The sequence below is a fragment of the Micromys minutus genome (genome assembly GCF_963924665.1).
Source record: "Micromys minutus genome assembly, chromosome: 14".
Taxonomy (NCBI): Eukaryota; Metazoa; Chordata; class Mammalia; order Rodentia; family Muridae; genus Micromys; species Micromys minutus.
The window spans coordinates 35,987,969-36,006,464 of NC_137983.1; the positions used below are offsets into that span (position 1 = coordinate 35,987,969).

General features: G+C 37.7%; 1 protein-coding gene across 2 annotated transcripts in view; it reads right to left on the bottom strand.

Annotated features, from left to right (window-relative positions):
• Positions 1-18,496, bottom strand: part of GTF2E2 (general transcription factor IIE subunit 2) — a 45,367-nt gene that overhangs the window by 10,040 nt on the left and 16,831 nt on the right. For both annotated transcript variants that reach the window (XM_080929080.1, XM_080929081.1), the window contains exons 3-6: positions 12,662-12,753; positions 8,186-8,293; positions 4,833-5,015; positions 1,742-1,835 (exon numbers count right to left, since the gene is read on the bottom strand). In XM_080929080.1, the coding sequence (XP_080785206.1) occupies positions 1,742-1,835; positions 4,833-5,015; positions 8,186-8,293; positions 12,662-12,753 (477 nt within the window). The remainder of the gene's footprint in view (positions 1-1,741; positions 1,836-4,832; positions 5,016-8,185; positions 8,294-12,661; positions 12,754-18,496) is intronic.

The window sequence follows — 18,496 nt, forward strand, 5'->3', positions numbered from 1 at the left end:
TAAGGGCTGGAGAGATGGCTCAGTAGTTAAGAGCACTGACTACTCTTCCAGAGGTCCTGAGTTCAAATCCCAATAACCACATGGTGGCTCACAACCATCTGTAATGGGATCAAATGCCTCTTCTGGTGTGTCTGATGACAACTACAGTGTACTTATAATAAATAAATCTTTTTTAAAAGAAGAAGACGACGAGTAGAAGGGGAAGGAGGAGTAGGAGGAGGAGGAAGTAGTAGTTCTTAGTGGGCTATTCTAACTTCTTTTCTATCAACAACTCAGCTCAACTAAAACATCTGCCAGAGCAGACATGCTGCAGAGCAAGCTTCATATGAAAAACTGTGACTGAGAATATGTGGATACATCAAAAGTGCCTTAAAGGTTGAATAAACTAAGTGGTATACTCATGCTGGGCAAAGAGAAAGAGACAGAGGGATGATAAAAATATGCTAGAGGCCTGGAGACAGAGCTCAGTAGTAATGCCTGCCCAACAAATTTGAGGCATTGGATGCAACCACACACACACACACACACACACACACACACACACACACACACACCACACACCCCACACACACCTCCCCCCTCATAAATTCTGAAGATCAAATCTAAATATACAACTATACAATTGCTGTAAATGAAAAACAATTTTTCTTACAAAATTTAATAATTGAAAGATTCCCAAAAGAATATCAGTCACCAACAAATATTTATATTTTCAGATCATGTATTAAGACTTTCTCAGCTTATGATGTCAATAAAGAAGTCCAAGGAAGCTGAGAAAGTAAAAGCAAGGAAGACATGAAGGAAATATGCTTACCACAATATAGATACTGTATGAAATGCACTACTATACAGTCCCATTTACAATGAACCTGTCTGGTTTTAACTGTAAGATATTGCCTTGCTATGTAGCCCTGGATAACTTTTGAGTAGGTATACACACCAGGCTGGCCTTGAATTCGCTGAGATCAACCAGTCTCTGCCCCCTGAGTGCTGGGCTACCACACCCAGAGCCAGTAATAAAACTCTTTAAAAATAAAAACTAAGTAAATAGCCACAGGATTCAAAACTAAATCCTACTTTGTACAAGTGAGATACCAGCATAAGAAAATAGGAACTAGGGCTGGAGAGTTGGCTCAGTGGTTCAGAGCCACTGCCTGCTCTTCTAGAGGTCTTGAGTTTGATTCTAAGCATCCACAGTGATCTGAAACTCTAGTTTCAAAGGATCTAATATGCTCTTTTAGCCTCTGTGGGCATCGGGCATGCAAATGGTGTAAAAAAATACATGCCACCAAAACATAAAAAAAAATTAAATCACAAACTGCTACATTTTAATTTCATGTACAAATGACTTAAAACCTTTCAAGTCAGCAATTCTTTTTTCTTAAGATTTAATTTTATTTATATATACTGTAGCTATCTTCAGACCCACCAGAAGAGGGCATCAGATCCCATTACAGATGGTTGTGAACCACCATGTGGTTGTTGGGATTTGAACTCAGAACCTCTGGAAGAGCAGCCAGTGCTCTTAACCACTGAGCCATCTCTCCAGCCCTCAAGACAGCATTTCAAACACATTCTAAGATGTGATATAATAGATATGTGTCTTTTAGCTATAGGCTAAGAGATGGTGATGCTAAAAATCACCAACACAATATTAAATTACAACCATACGTATTGCAAGCTTTATCGCCTTAAAACTGCAATATACTTGCAACTTGAAGATCTACATAAAATGGCTCACCTTCATCCACAGAAAACTGACAGCTTTTATCATTGAAGAATAGTATTTTCTTCTTATCAGGACGACTTACAAATAGTATCTGGTCCCCTAAAGCCTTAAAGATATAACATTTTTAGTTAACATCAAATTACTCATTTAAAAACATGCACTATACATAATATATGATATATATATATATATTATATACACACATACATATATCTGTATCTATATATAGGAGGGAGGGAGGGAGGGAAGGAGGGAGAGAGGGAGGGGGAGAGAGAGAGAGAGAGAGAGAGAGAGAGAGAGAGAGAGAGAGAGAGAGAATGAGAGAGAATGAGAATGAACATACAAAGGCTTCTTTTCTTTCAACCCACAGTACATCATTAGGGTCTACATGCCCCAGGTTGGAGCTGAATTTCTTTCTTTAGTAATTTTATCTTCAAGGATACTTTCAGATTTCTTAGATATCTGTCAAAGAACATAAAGGTGTATGTATGTCTGTGTTTCTGTGTGTCCTTGTCCATGCTTGCACAAATGCAGAATCCAGATGTCAACTTTGGGTATCTTCTTCCTCAACTTATTTCCACCTTGCTTTGTGCGACAGCATTTCTCACTGAACCTAGGCTGCCTGGCCAGCTCCAGAGTTCCTAAGACCTGCCTGTTTTAATGCACCCGGAGCTGGGGATACGAGCATGTACTGCTATGTGGGCACTGGGAACCTGAACTCAGGTGCTCATGCTTGTACAACAAGCATTTTACTTACTGCGAAGCCTCCTCAGCCCTCAAAATTTCATTTTTTTTTTTCTTTTTTAATATAGAATAGAGTTTTTCAGGGCATGGAGAGGGGAGTTGAAAGGATAGTAGAGACAGAAAAAGGCAAAGAGAGAGTTGAGGAGTAGAGGCTGGCCATGAGCACGTGGAGAGGGGGAGAGCAGGAAGGAGAGGACAGAGCTAGAGCAAGAAGACAAAAGAGAGCCAATATTTCATCTTTTAAAACAAAATATAAACCAGACAGTGCTACATGCTTTAATGCCAGCACTCGGGAGGCAGAGGAAGGTAAATCTCTATGAGTTTGAGGTCAGCCTGGTCTACAGAGCAAGTTCCAGGGTAGCCAGGGCTACACAGAGAAATCCTGTCTAATAAAACCAAAACCAAAACAAATAAAAATGGGTAAGTGGATCAACAAAATGCAATGTACACATATAACAAACAAAAGGGAGGAAATCCTCCCATGTGCAGCAATATTTGAACCATAAGGATATAAAAATAAGCTAGTCACAAAAACACAAACACTAATAAAGTCAGACTCAAACCCATTGGTAATGTCTAGAAACAGTGGGAAAAGAGTAGTTAGTTGTTGAAGGATGCTGTTCAGGTATGCAAAACATAACAATTAGGGGGATCTGGCAGCATTATAATGTGAATATCTGGAACCTCTCTGAATTATACATTTAAAAGTGAGTAAGGTCAGTCTGGAGGGGCTTCAGTAGTTAAGAGCACTTGTTCAGTTCCAAGCACCCACTTGGTGGCTCCTGAGCCATTGTAACTTCAGCTGCAAGGGATCCAACAGCTCTGCTGCCCTCCACCAGACTCACTTACTCGACTCACATACACAACCAGTCAGCCCTAGTTACAAGTCATTATTTGCATCATCTATACAGCTTAAAATGTGATACTGTGAGGTTAAAATTTAGGATAGTTCTACTTTTGATAAATCTAAACGTTAGATCTTGAACATTTCCCAAAAGACCCACATTTTAAAGCATGGCCTCCAGGGTGCCACAATAGGAGCCTGGTAAGATAAGAGGTCCTTAGATCACTGAGGGAGTGGCTCTGACTCTCTTTTCCTTCCTGGGGATGAAAGTGGTAATTTTCCATTACTATATGCTCCTACTATGGTGGACTGTCTCATAAAACTGAGCATGGACTGAAACCTCTAAAGTCATAAGCTAAAATAAGCCGTTTGTTTATTAATCTGATTGTGTCAACCATTTCACTGTGTTGCCAGAAAACTGAGTAACAAGTGAGTTTGTGGTGAGTATGTCTGGTGGTGTTATTCCACACCTGAGATGTGAACAGGAGGACCAGGAGGTTAGATCTAATCTTAGCCATGTGTAGTCTTATCTCAAAATCAAAGGACAGCCCAATGTAGCAGTGCACACACCTTTAATTCCAGCATTCAGGAGGCAGACATTTCTGTGAGTTTAAGGACAACCTGGCTTACAAAAAGAGGTCCACACTGGACAGAACTATATAGTGAGACCCAGTCTCCCTCTTACACTGCCACACCTTCCAAAAAAAAGACAATTTCATTACCTCAGAGACTTCGGGTATAACTAAAAAAATCCAACTTACATATAAATCAATTAGCAAGATGCAGGGTAAGCTGGAGATACAGCTCAGCGATTCAGCACATACTGAAATGCAATGGCAACAAGCAGCTTTTACATCATGTGTTGCATTGTGTGTGGACCTAGTGCCCTCAGAGTTCAGAAGAGGGAGTCATTATCCCTGAGTTAGACACTGCTGTGAGCCACCATGTGGATGCTGGGGACAAATCCAAATACTAAGCCATCTATCCCTTCAGCTCTACAAAGTTCAAAATTTAACTGGATCAATAAAACCCCATGTATATACAGGATAAAGACTTTAAAAATAACTCGACACCCCCTCCCCCCCAATCCTGCTGCTCTCTGGTACTTTGGTATGTTTAAAACCATAAAGAGCAGACTGGAGAAATGACTCAGTTAAAAGCCCTTGCTATTCTTCCAAAGGACCCAAATTCAGTTCCCAGCACCAACATCAGGCAGCTCACACTGACTGCAGTAGCTTCAGCTCCAGGGGATCCAACACCCTCTCCTTTCTTTGACCTAAACAGATACCCAGAGATATATACATAAAAACAAATATATCTTAAAAGCATAAGAAGCTGGCCATGGCAGCACACACCTTTAATCCCATCTTTCAGGAGACAGAGGCAGACAGATCTCTGAGTTCTAGGACAACCAGGGCTACACAATAAGACCTTATTTCAGGGGGGGAATGTAAAAAAGACAACGTTACCAATTCAAATTATAGCTATGATGTAGGAGGAAAAGTAGGAGATTACCTTGACAGCTTTCTGGGAATTAGGCAACCCCTCTTCTATGTCTTCTAAGAGAATTCCACCTAGTCCTCGCTGGTCATGGTTATCTAGAAGTCTGAGGAGGGCCTTCTTATCTTTCAAGTTGTACTTCGGTTTGAAGGCATATTTCCCATCTACTACTTCAATTTTGGGATTGTTGACTAAAGCCTGTAAAAATAACACAATATGGATATATGTATAAAAAAAGCAAACCTCAATCTTAAATTCTAACGTCACCCAACACAGTAGCGTAATGAAGTATCTTATGAACATAAGCTAGCAGACCTAGAACACTAAACATCTAGGGTTCCAGAACAGGTAAGTCAGCATAGACTTGCTTCTGATGTTTAAAAGAATGAAAAATCTGTACATTACTTGCACACATTCTTCAGACAGAAACTCGTTCTATCACAATTGCTTTAAAGAACCTTTATTCTTTTAGAGGACAAAGAAAGAATCAATAAAATAGCTATTAATAGACAGTGAACTATAGGTATCGCCTATCCCTCCTCCAAAGTATAGTCTATCTCGTACTGGCAAAAAGTATTCAACAGTAAGTCCTCCTCTCCTGGCATCAACGGGCACCGCAGCTGTGGAGAGAACTGTGGAGGGGCAGCCTAACGCACATGGGCACCTCTAATGTCAACAGAACATAATTACTGAACTTAACATTCTTACAAGATTTGGTGCACAACTACTGGCAAGGAAAGCTTCTCAAGAACAGAGCAACCCAATTTGGTAGTAGAGAAACTCCCAGCTACTTGGGAGGCTGAAACAGGAAGATCACACAGTGAAAGCACCTAGGTTAGCGCATGCTCACGCCAGCCTGTAACTGTGAGAACAGTCTCAATGCAAACAGTTAAGAAAGGCCAGAGATACAGCTCAGTGAGTACTTAACTAACACATGTAAAGTCCTTCCTGTATCCAATCCATATACCAAAAGGGGGAAAAAAAAGAGTCTACATACTTCTTTCTCTAGTGCCAATCAGGTAAAGAAAACAAAGAAAATGAAAAAGAATAGTAATGACTAAAAATAATCCTTGGGCTGGCAACATGGTTCACTAAAAGCACTTGCCACAGAATCCCGATGACCCATGTTCAACTCCAAATATGGGGAAGAAAAAGATAAAAAACTCTAGAGACTGCCTTTGGCTGCTACATGTGAACTGTGGCACACATGTACCTACTCCCTCCCTTATGCTCACAGTAACGATAAATTCAAATTTTTAAAATGTAAAACTTTAATGTTGCTAATTATATAAAATTTGGATACATACATAAATCTGTATACTTAAATGTGAATTACCATTATCTTTGTATCACCAACATTTATTACCATTATCTACAACATCTGTGTATAAGTATTTTAAAGTTAAAAATCTTAGGTAGAATGGTGACTCATACCTATAGTCTCAGCAGCTAGGAAGCTGAGGCAGGAGACTACTGCCAAGTGTGAGCCAGCCTGAACTACAGAGTAAGATTTTAGCTAGAAGTAGTGGTGCAAACCTTTGTCCTCAGTACCTGGGAAGCAGATGGGTCTCAATGAGTTTGAGGTCAGCCTGATCTACACAGTGAGTTCTAGGACAGCCAGAACTACACAGTGAGACCCTGTCTCAAAATAATAAACAAACAAACAAACCACATACACATAAAAAGAATAAAGAAACAACTATTTTAGGCACTTTATAGTATAAAAATCAAGAGCATCTTACTTGATAAAAATAAATTAATTGAATTAGGCCTGTAATGGTGGCACATGTTTTTTTAAAGATTTATGTATTTTATGCAAATGAGTTCATATATATATATATATATATATATATATATATATATATATATATATATATACACACATACATATACTTTATGTATGAGTATGCAGTCTTCATGCACACCAGAAGAGGGCATCAGATCCCATTATAAATGGTTGTGAACTACCATGTGGTTGCTGGGAATTGAACTCAAGACCTCGGAAGAGCAGCCAGTGCTCTTAACAACTGAGCCATCTCTCTAGCCCAGCACATGTCTTTAATCCCTGCATTTAGTAGGCAGAGGCAGGAAGATTTCTAATAAATAAATTATTACATCTGGTTGTTTAGGAGGTATTCTTTTTTTTTTTTTAATGTAGCCCAGACTGTCTTTGAACTCACTATGGAACTAATGATACCTGTGAACCTGGGATCCTTCTGCTTTTACATTGCAAGTGTTGAGATTACAGACATGTACCACTACATCCCAGCTCATATCCGGTCCTCAGACTCATCACTGGTCTTGAAAATATTATTCTTCAGCATCAATAAACTTTAAAGAAACAAATACCCAAATAGGTAAGATGTCACTCACTTGCAAACTGGCACAGTCGGTAACTGTTTTAGGCTTTCTTCAAGGTATGTATTTATTTAAACACAAAATCATATTATTTATCTAAGTAACTAGAAATGATAACTCATTCATCAAACCACAGAATGCTAATAATGCAATAAAATGGTTTACTGTCCCTAACATCTTACTTAGGCTTTAAATTTTCTAAAGCATATATGCAATATATAAGATCATGAGTTTGACAATTCAAAATACTATTTATGAAAATGAGAACAAAATCGGTGCACTGACTTCACAACTCTACTATAGTGTTAAAATACTTTCTAAAACATAAATAAAAGTATGTGGAAACCAAAGCCAAACAAATTATAGAAATGTGTATGCTTAAGTTCAAACAAGACTCTACATTAAATCTTTTAAAATAAAAAACTGGGCTGGAAAGATGGCTCAGCAGTTAAGTCCACCGACTGCTCTTCCATAAGAGTTCAATTCCCAGCAACCACATGATGGCTCACAACCATCTGTAATGGAATCCAACGCCCTCTTCTGTTGTGTCTGAAGTACAGTGTACTCATATACATAAAGTAAATAAATCTTTTTTTTAAAAAGGAAGAAAGTAAAAATATTAACAAATTACAGTATTTAAAAAAAAACAAACAAGCAAACACTTTGAGCCAGGTATGATGAATCTTGAAGGTAAAACAGAGTCCCCTGAGTCTGAAGTGAACATGGACTACTAAATCACACCTTGCCTCCCACCCTTCTCTTTGCCTCTCTCTGCTCTTTTCGGGTGCATGTGCTCACGTGCAGACACCCCTACACACCCCAAAATAGTAAAACACATCTACAGGTTGAAGATGACTAAATGACAGAGTGCTTAATAGTGGAATGTTCTAGCACACCCTAGGCTCTGGGTTCCATCTCCAGCACCACACCCACCACAAAAAGAAGAACTCTAGTTGTAGCAAATGTTTGTAGTGAACTAATTCCTACAAGAGTTTTAAGACTATTCTTACCTCCGTCATTAGCCATTGTTTCTGCTTAAGTCCAATATCTAAGTGTTGTGTTTCATCCAAAATCTCTTCCAAAGTTAAAGGATGCGTATCTCCTCGCTGATGTCGTGTCTGTTGAGGAAAGTTTTCAAACACATTAAGTCAGTCATATATAAACTGATCTTTTCAAAAATATACAACATATAATATCTGAGGCAGTATGAATATCGGGATCAAGAACATGAAATCATACAAAACCAGATTTATAAAAAAAAAAAAAAAATCAAGTGATAAACTGAGAAGGGGGAAAAAATCAATAACTTTAAGCCAGGTGTGAGCCTACATACCTGTAACTACAGTATGTGGGATGCTTAAGCAGGAGAATTGTCAGTTCAAGACCAACCTAGGCTACATGATGAGCTCAAGTCTAGCCTAATCTACATAAGTTCAAAACTAACAGATGATACATAACAAGATGAAGATGTGTTTGTGTGAGTTGGAAGAGGATGACAGCAACAACAGACTTTTCTAGTTATTGCAAATCAATTAAAACAAAACTTGGGGCTGGAGAGATGGCTCAGTGGTTAGGAGCACCAACTGCTCTTCCAGAGGTCCTGAGTTCAATTCCCAGCAACCACATGGTGGCTCACAACCATCTGTAATGGAATCTGATGCCCTTTTCTGGTGTGTCTGAAGACAGCTACAGTATATTTCTACATAAAATAAATAAATGTTTAAAAAAACTTGCAGAGAAACAGAGAAAAAGAAAATTCAAATGTCCTTAAACAGGAACCAACACTCAACTTCCATCAAGATGCTTCTCACTTAACCAGATAGAAAACTGTAAATGAGTCCACTGGTGAGGACACAGGTAATAGGCCTTCTCGCTGACTATTACAATATTAAGTATTACAACCCTTAAGGGAGACAAAATGCACTCTAATGGTCTGACCGTCAAGAAGGACTAACTAAACTACAGCACAGTAAGTACTATATAGCTGCTTTCTTTTAAGCAGGAAGTTGTCTACGTGGCCTTTTCACTGCTGGACCACAGTCATATGTTCATGCTTCAAGAGAAGGTCACCTCTAGTATCCTCCACTGTGGTAAAAAGGGCAGGCTGAACACAATGAAATCACCAAAAGCAACTTCCCTAAGTAGATCCAAAAGCTGATCAGAGATAGACGGATACCTGCAAACCTGTCTATTCTGGAGTTGGATATATATTTTTTAAAAGGCTGAGCTTATTAAAGGAGCAGGTACGGGACACAGGTAAGCAGAAGAGTACTGCCAACTTATGAACAGCAGAGGTGGTTACCCAGAGAACACTGTCATTCTAAGATTAATCACAGTCACTGCGCTGTGCACCCAGACGTTAAGGGAAATGTGCTCAAAAGTAAGTGGCTTCTCACAGAACACATCCATGATCTAAAGGTAGACAAGATACTACAGGGATAAGACAGCAGGACTGGGGATGACGATGACTTTGCTATCTCCTATGCTTAAACTCCGCCCACTACAGAACTCAATCTCCTGTTGCCTTCTGATCAAAATGGGATTAAGATGTAGAACTCTTGGCTCCTCCAGCACCATACCTGCCTGGATGATGCCATGCTTCCCACCATGATGATAATGAACTTACCTCTGACACTGTAAACCAGCCCCAATCAAATGTTTGCCTTTATAAGAGCTGCCTTGGTTATGGTGTCTCTTCACAGCAATGAACTACAACAATCACTCAGTTCTATCTCAGTTCCCCTATAACTCTCCTAGAACTTTTCATGGTGTTTGGTGAGCAATTAAAGAGGTCTTTTATAAATATTTTTGATGTTATATTTACCTATGTTGCTTTCAAAGTTCTTTTTATCAGATCTTCCAAAAGGAGAGAGAAAAACTGACAAACCTTGCCAGTTTACAAGTTACCTTCTATTAGACATGCACATTTGCCCTTTCAAAACAGGTCTTAGGAGAAAGGAGGAAGAAAGGAAGAAGAAATGAAGAAGGAAAGGGATACAGTATACTTCCACTCAAAGTTTGCAGGTTTTTTTGCTTAAATTCAGGCACATCCAACCTTTTGACATTATGACACAGTTGTCATCTACAAAGTCCATATACCAGACCTTGCAACAAAGAGAAAACAACAACAACAACAACAACAAAAGATTGTTTAATTTTAAAAATCTCCTAATGAGGTTGGGGATATATCTCAGTGATCAGAGTACCTGCCTAGCACACATAGAGCCTAAATAGGCAGGCACCACACCCATAAACCTAGCACTGGGAGCTCAGGGAGCTGGGGACAAGAAGGGTCAAGGCCATCCTCTAGACAGTGACTCTGAGGCGAGCCTAAAATGCTGATCAGTAATAGAGAAAAGTTGCCTAGCATGCACAAAACCCAGAGTATAATCTCTAACACTGTCCTCCAACCCTGACACACAGACTCAGGATATTTTGGCCCCACTTACAACATTCCAAATTCTGATATAATTTGTAAAACTGATCAGTTTCCCTTTTAAACAATTTCTTCTCTTCTTATCCTAACATACCTCATCTCCATTCAGTATATCTAAGGGTGCACTGTTCTTAGGAAAGCATGTGATTAACAAAGAGAATAATGCCCTCCCTCCCCCATCCAAAAACTTAAATCTAAGTAATTCCCTTCAGGATTCCCAAAGTTTATTCCATAACTATTAATTTGGGGGTAAAATGCACATATAAAGAGCTATCAATTCGGAAGTCATTTACTTTAAGAAACAAAAATAGTTTCTAGGGCTACCAAGCTATTCTAACAATGCTATATAAAACCCATTAAGTTGTATATACCTTCAATCATAGAAGCAGAAAATCTCTGCGAGTCCCAGGCCATCCAGAATGACCATGTCTTTAAAAATTAAAAAAAAAAAAAAGGGGGGGGTTGGGGTGGGGGACTGGAGAGATAGCTCAGTGGTTAAGAGCGGTCCTAAGTTCAATTCCCAGCAACCATAAGGTAGCTAGCTCACAGCAATCTGTAATGGGATCTAATGCCCTCTTCTGATGTGTCTGAAGTCAGCTACAATATACTCATATAAATAAAAGAAATTTAAAAAAAAAAGAAAAAGAAACAAAAAAGAAGGGTGGGGGTAAAGGTGTTTGCTGCCTAACCTGATGGCCTGAGTTTGATCTCTGGAACTCACAATGTATAAGGAGAAAACCAACTTCTCAAAAATTGTCCTGACCTCCACAAGCAGTGGCCTTGAACTTTTGATTCTCCTCCCATATGGGGGATTACAAGGGTATGTCCCACACCCAGCTTGTTCTGGTTTTGTCTTGCAGTGCTAGAGATAGTACCAAGGGCCTTGTGTTTGCACTCTATCACTGAGCCCAAGTCCCAGCTTTCTGACTTCTAAAGACGAAGAAAATAGGTAGTTAAGGATTAGGTAACAAATCCTTTGACAAGTTAGGTAGTTTCCACTGTTCTGTTCTCATCAAAACTATGTATCAAATGAGAGACACCTGAAGATAAGTGGATTTGGCACAGCACTTAGAAGGCTGTCACGGAACTTCCATTAGGACTTAGCTTGATGAGCATCCACTTCTCTGCACTTAAACTACAAGATCTTAAAAGAGCAGTATGTTCAGTGCCAAATTCTACTTTATCCCATCAGCAGAAAGAAGAGGATTACACTCACTTCCTTTGTGGGACGGATTACTGGTATATACACAGCAAACTCAATCAGCCTATCGTAATCAACTCTTTATCAATAACTGCAAAGCAGCTCAAATCAGAAGCTTTGTTATCACAATAAATATGCTGACTTTGTTTGTATATTACTAAGGAAAGTAAAATTAGGAGCTAAGAAGATTGTAAACCACTGTCAATTCCCTTCAATTGACTGACAGCTCAGGAGGAAGAAGGTCTTCACCGTTATCCCACTATCATCAGTAGATTTTAGTAATTGTTCAACACACAGGGCAATAGATGAAAGGAATGAACAGTCAAAATTTACTATCATCTGATACTGAGAAATATTACAGATCAAGTACAAACTACAAAATTCACACACAGCCAGATACCCAACCTCTAGTTCTTTTGCATCTCTGCTAAGATGGGAGTGATTCTCTAACGTGCTTCTCCAAGCAGAGACCAGTCGCCATCATCTACTTCAAATATGTAGGATTTTGGCTCAGATGAACGGAGGAAATAAACCATTCCATTCTACTGCTTAGGCACACACTTTTTAAGTCATACGGTGAGCTTAGGTTGTATACTGGACTCTAATATCAACTAGATTTGGTTAAGCACATTACTGGAATGCCAGTTTTACAGAGGACAAAGGCTGTAAGCATCACATCTAAATTTTAGGGCTTTCCTGACGTATACTCAGCATATAATAAACTACAGATACTAAAATGCACATAATTTAATAACTCCTGGAATTTTTATATAAATATCTAATTTCTAAAACCAGATCTAATTCCCCTTCAAATAAATGAAAGAGGATTTTTATTATGTAAGTACTTACTTTCATATAATTCACAATCTTAGCAAGAACACCGAACTTATATCCAGAGCTTCCAGAGAGAGCTTTCAAGTTAAATGATCCATTGTTGTGATCTGGAAATGAAATTCAAATAAATTATTGTAGCATTTTCATAAATGTGTTATTTAAGTAGTAAAAATATAAACATCCTTCTTTGAATTTTTCATCTAATGAAGTTTACCCTGTAATATTTTGGCAAAATTCACAAGATTATGCATGTACATTGAATTATCAGTTCCCACCACACATCTACCCTTCTTTAAAGTCACTGTAATATAGGTTAGTCTCAAACTAACCATCCTCCACCTCAGTTCAAAAGTGTTAGGATTATAAATTTATACCATATCATAGGCTAAATGTAACTGAAAAGCATTAAAATATAGTTTGGAAAGGAGAGTGCTGGAAACCAAATCCAGGGCCTTGTGTGGATTAGGCATTCTAACAGTGAGCTACCGAATTAGGCCAGAATACTAATCTTTTGTTGTTGCTGTTTGTTTTGAGACAGGGTCTCACTACTAGACCATTCTAGCTGCCAACTCATAAGATCCACCTGCCTCAGCTTCCTCAGCTAGAATTAAAACTCAATGCCACCACACCCAAATCAAAATACAATTTTTTCTAAGTACTTTGTCCTCATTCCACTCCTACCTTAAACTTGATTAGGGTCCTCCAATAACTAGGCAGGAAACCATTATAAACACAAGAAATGAGTGAAGGCTAGACTGTTCTCTCTCCCCCCATAATTCCCTCCTCATCTGTCTCCCTTCCTGCCCCTCTCTCAGAGATCCTTGCGTATTGTTTCAAAACATCTACCATTGTGTTGCCTCCTTACAGACGATCCCTAATGCCATCACAGTATCACAAATGCAGTTGAGCCATGGCCAGAAAGGTTAAAAAAATTCATTATAAATTCAAGAAAACATTTTAGAAGCACACATTCTATTAGCAAGGTATCAGACCAGATATACACTTCCCACATGGATGATCCAAAAGAGAGTGGTTAAATAAGAGAAGAAGGGGAAGCTATTTCTGGCATCAGCTCAATAATAACCATTTAAACAAAAGACTGCATTAGAACAACCACAGTCAAATACAACAATTGTCAGAGATCCAAAACAAGTTTCTAGATGTAATAGAATACTCCTTTGAAATTAGTGAAGCCTTTATTACATGTTTTCTTTCCTTTAATAAAATACAATGGCCTTTTAAATTTTCCCTCAGAAATAGCCTACAAATTTTTGAAAAAAGTAACTCAATTGACACATTAAAGTATACTATGTTCCCAAACTAGCAATATTAAAAAAAGGATCTCTGTGAGGTCAAGGCTAGCCTGGTCTACAAATCAATGCCAGGGTAGCCAGGGCTCTGTTACAAAGTGAAACCTTGTTCTGAAATATCAAAAAAAGAAAAGAAAAAAAAAAAAAAAAACCAAAAACAAAAAAACAAAGAGAAGAAAAAGGGAAAATATCTTACTGATATGCCTTTACATACACTGTTTCAAAATCCAGGAGTATGAAGCAAGAGTATCACAAAAGAGGAAGTACATGGGAGGGGCCAGAGAGGGGAAAGGAGAGAAGAAAAATTATGATTGTATTATTTCAAAAAAAAAATAAAAAACTAAACAAAACTGCTTGCTGTTCTTCCAGAGGCCATGAATTCAATTCTCTACACCTACTTCTGGCAGCTCACAACTAATTGTAACTCTAGCTCCAGGGAATCCAATGCCCTTTTCTGGATTCCAAGGACATTACACACATGTGGCATACACTCATACAGACATATATAAAATTGCATAAAAAATATTTTTTAAAATGTTTAAGGTCATGCTCTGCTACATAGCAATTCCAGAGCTAGCCTGGGCTACAAAAGACACTGTCTCAAAAATAATACATTTGTTTCAGTTATAAAATACTAACTATATGGTCATTTTCCACAAGACGTTTAAAAGACTTTTAATAATAGTAACTTATTAAACCTATTATCTGCCAAGCATCACACAAAGTGATTTTCACATTTAATCCTCATAGGGGGAAAAATCTAAGAAATTTTATTGTCCTCTTTTATGTATTTAGTGTGGGGGGTGGTCTTCCTCAACTGCTTCTCCACCTTTTTTTTTTAATCATATGTGTATGGGTGCTTTGCTTATTACCCCTTGAATGCCCTGATGCCCCCAGAGGTCAGAATAGGGCATAAGATGGCCTGGAACTGGAGTTACAAAGTGAGCACCCATGCATGTGCTGGTAATCAAACCAAGGTCCTCTGGAGGAGCAGCCAGTGTTCTTGCCACTAAACCAGCTCTCCTGCCCCTATATTTTTCCAAGCAGGTGTCTCACCAACTGGCTGGCAAGCCCCAGTCATCTTCCATATGGATGTTGTGAATCTGAACTTAGAAGATATTTTTGCTTGCACAATAAGCACTTTATCAACTCAGCCACCTCCCCAGTTCTAACTGCTCCCTTTTAAACATAAAAATTGTGAAGCTTGTAATAAGGCACAGATTTAAATCAAGCTGGAAACCCTGAACCATTGCCCTTCCTAAGATCTACCAACTTCCCTTTACACATTATTCCATCTGACACACACCATTTTGTCAGAACACAGACATCCATAAATGCACACTATCCTAGGACCTCATGAATGCTAGGCAAATATTCTACCACTGAGCTTAACGCCAGCCCTATTTTTACTTTTTATTTGAGACAGTCTCATTAACTTACTTAGACTGGTGCCAGAGAGATGGCTCAGTAGTTAGAACACTAGCTGCTTCTGCTCATTCCCAGCACCCAGAGATTCACAATTACCTATAACTCCAGTGCCAGGGGATCTGATACCTGCCTCCAGCCTCCGTGGGCACACATGTGGTGCACAGACATACATGTGGACAAAACATCTATAGACATAAAATAGTAAGTATTTTAAAAGTTACTTAGATTGGTCTTAAATGTGTGATTCTGCCTCAGACTCCTGAGTAGCTGGATGATAGGCCCATACCATTAAGACAAGCATTTGAACTAGTAGTTTATCTTACAATACTGTATTTTTAAAAAACCTAGTAAAACTAAAATAATAATAATAATAATAATAATAATAAATCACAGTATATTAAGAACTCCAAACAAATGATCAATTATGAACCACATGTAGTTTTGTTTATCACATGTCCCTAGTACTAAGTCACTGCCAATCAAGGTCAACATTCAAATATTTATTGAATGATTACTGTAATGATTACTGAAATGATAAGGGCATTTCCATAAACTCCTATAGCTAGGAGTTATAGCTCCAGAAACTAATATAATGATTTATCTATATATTTATGGATAATATATGATTTATTTATAGATATAGATAATATAATTATATATATCAAGGATTTACCCAATCTTCCACTGTTTTTTTTTGTTTGTTTGTTTGCTTGTCTGTCCCACTGATTAATTTTTGGTGGGGTTCTGCTGTTGAGACATCTCGGTATGTAGTATGGACCTCACTGTGCAGACCGAGCAGTCTCTGCCTTTGTCTCTGCCTGTGCCATGCTGGGACTGAAGGTGTGCACCACCATGCACAGCTCTTGCATTTTAAGAGCTACTCCTTTAATTAAAAACAAATCTTGATTCTGCTATGATTAGGCTTTTCACCATAACTAAAAATAAATAATGAACAGCCAGTTGGACTAGACCCAATTAAAAACATAAAAGCTTTCTGTATCTTACAATTTAGAAAAAAAGATTATGTACCTAAATTATAACATAAAAAACTAAAATATTACTTTATTTCCCTTAAAATTTCTCCCAAATACAAGTAAAGTACCCATAACTCCAGATGTTAAGACTTGAGAACATATTAAGAAAAAGTTTTAATTTTAAGCTTATTTATGAGATTTTATACACATTTCCTGCTAACATTTTACCAAAATAGTTAACCTGAGCAGCTGTTTCCTAGGTAACTACCTCTAGAGACTATGTTCTAGCCCTAGCACTGCACTGTTCAGAGGGACGATAAATTTTATAGAGAGGAAAAAAAAAAACCCTAAGAAATCAGCAATATGTTCCCATGTGAAAAAATAGCTTATAGACAAAAAAAATAAATAAAAATAAAAATAAAAGGAAGGGGTAGCAGGTGATAGTCCAGACAGCCCTATTCAAGTTTATGAATAATCTACTCCTCAGAACGGCAGGACTTAATGCAAATGAGAACAGAGGAAGCTGTCGGCTGCATTATGCGTTGGACCAATAGAAGCACAGCTCCATCTTGGCTGTGCACTAGACTGCATTACAAACAGACGGTACCATCGCTTCAACAACATCTTTCCAGACAAGAGGTAGGTTTATTTGATCTTTTATTCAGTAGTCCATGCCCTTATGAAGCAGTAGGAAAATATTTTACAATGAAAGCCAGAAAGCATTATGCCTGCTAAAGATGCAAAACGTATTAACCCATTATTTGGTAAGATTTTACCATGAAGACGATTGCCTCGTGCTATTTGATAAGCATCCTTACCATCTGTGCCTTAATGGAAAATTCATTACATTTCCTACTAATCTGATCTCTACCCAGAACTTAAATAAGACAAAAGCATTTGATGCCTAACCTGAGTCTTTGTTAATTTCATTTTCTCAAAGCAAATTTATTTCAGCAGTCTGGTCTGTCTTAACAAAGGATGTTTCTCAAAGGGAAAAAAAAATCTAAAATAATACCAAAAGCCTTTGGCTAAAGCTTTCTGATTATATGTACAAATTAAACTGGCTGGTAAAAAGCAGTTACAAGAAAGCTTGTATTTCAACAAATAAGAAAATGATTCAAATTTTATTTTACTTTGAGTACTAATATAGAGAATGCCCAAAAAATGCCAGTTGAATTTTTATATAAAAAGTCTTTAACATGTATTATGAGTTGTATTATATTCTAAGCAGAGATAATTTATAAAGCATCAGATTTTCCTAACAACTTAATTAAAATAATTCCTCACAGAAAAATCTTACCATACAATACTAGTCTTTTTATTAAATAGAAATCTTTTACAAGCCACACAAAAATTTAAAGTAATTAGGTTACTCTTAAACTGGTACCAATACATACAGATTCAGTCTTTTTGATAAAGTACATCTTTAAATGTGTCCTAAGCAGAGCTGGCTAAGGTAGAACAGTGATTCTACATAGTAAAATTACTTTCCTTGGCTCATAATTGTCCACATTTCTGTGCAGTGTCTAAAGATGAAAGTCCTACTCAGTAGATGCTCTGCATGCACTTAACACCCCCATATCCAACTGAATCCTTCACCTGGATGCTAAGTATATTCATTCTTACGTTTCTCTTCTCTTTTTTCTTAACTTCTGATTTTCATAATTTCTATTCATTCTGTTTCTTAGCATTCAGGTTACACAGACAGATTATCTCTTGAAAAACTTAAAAGGCTGCTGTAACAAGATACTAGATAGACCTCTCAAGTTCAGTACAGCAGGTTAATTACCTAGAAACCATTCTGCTTACCATACAATGAGTCAAGTAATATAAAAATAACTGTCAATTAACAGTTAATTTACATTTTAAAATTTCAAATTGTCTTAACATTAACAGCTTACATTTTCATATGGTGTGTGTGTGTGTGTGTGTGTGTGTGTGTATGTGCGCGCACGCGAGTGTGTGTACTTAGCATAAATGGAAGTTCATTACTATTCGCCAAATCATCTTTCAAGTATACCTTATCTCAGAAATCCCAGAGCCTGAACTGAATACGTGGCTCTATTATTTAAAGGCTATTATTAACTGATCATATTTCAAAGTGATGTGCTTAAAAGCACCAGAGAATTAAATTTACC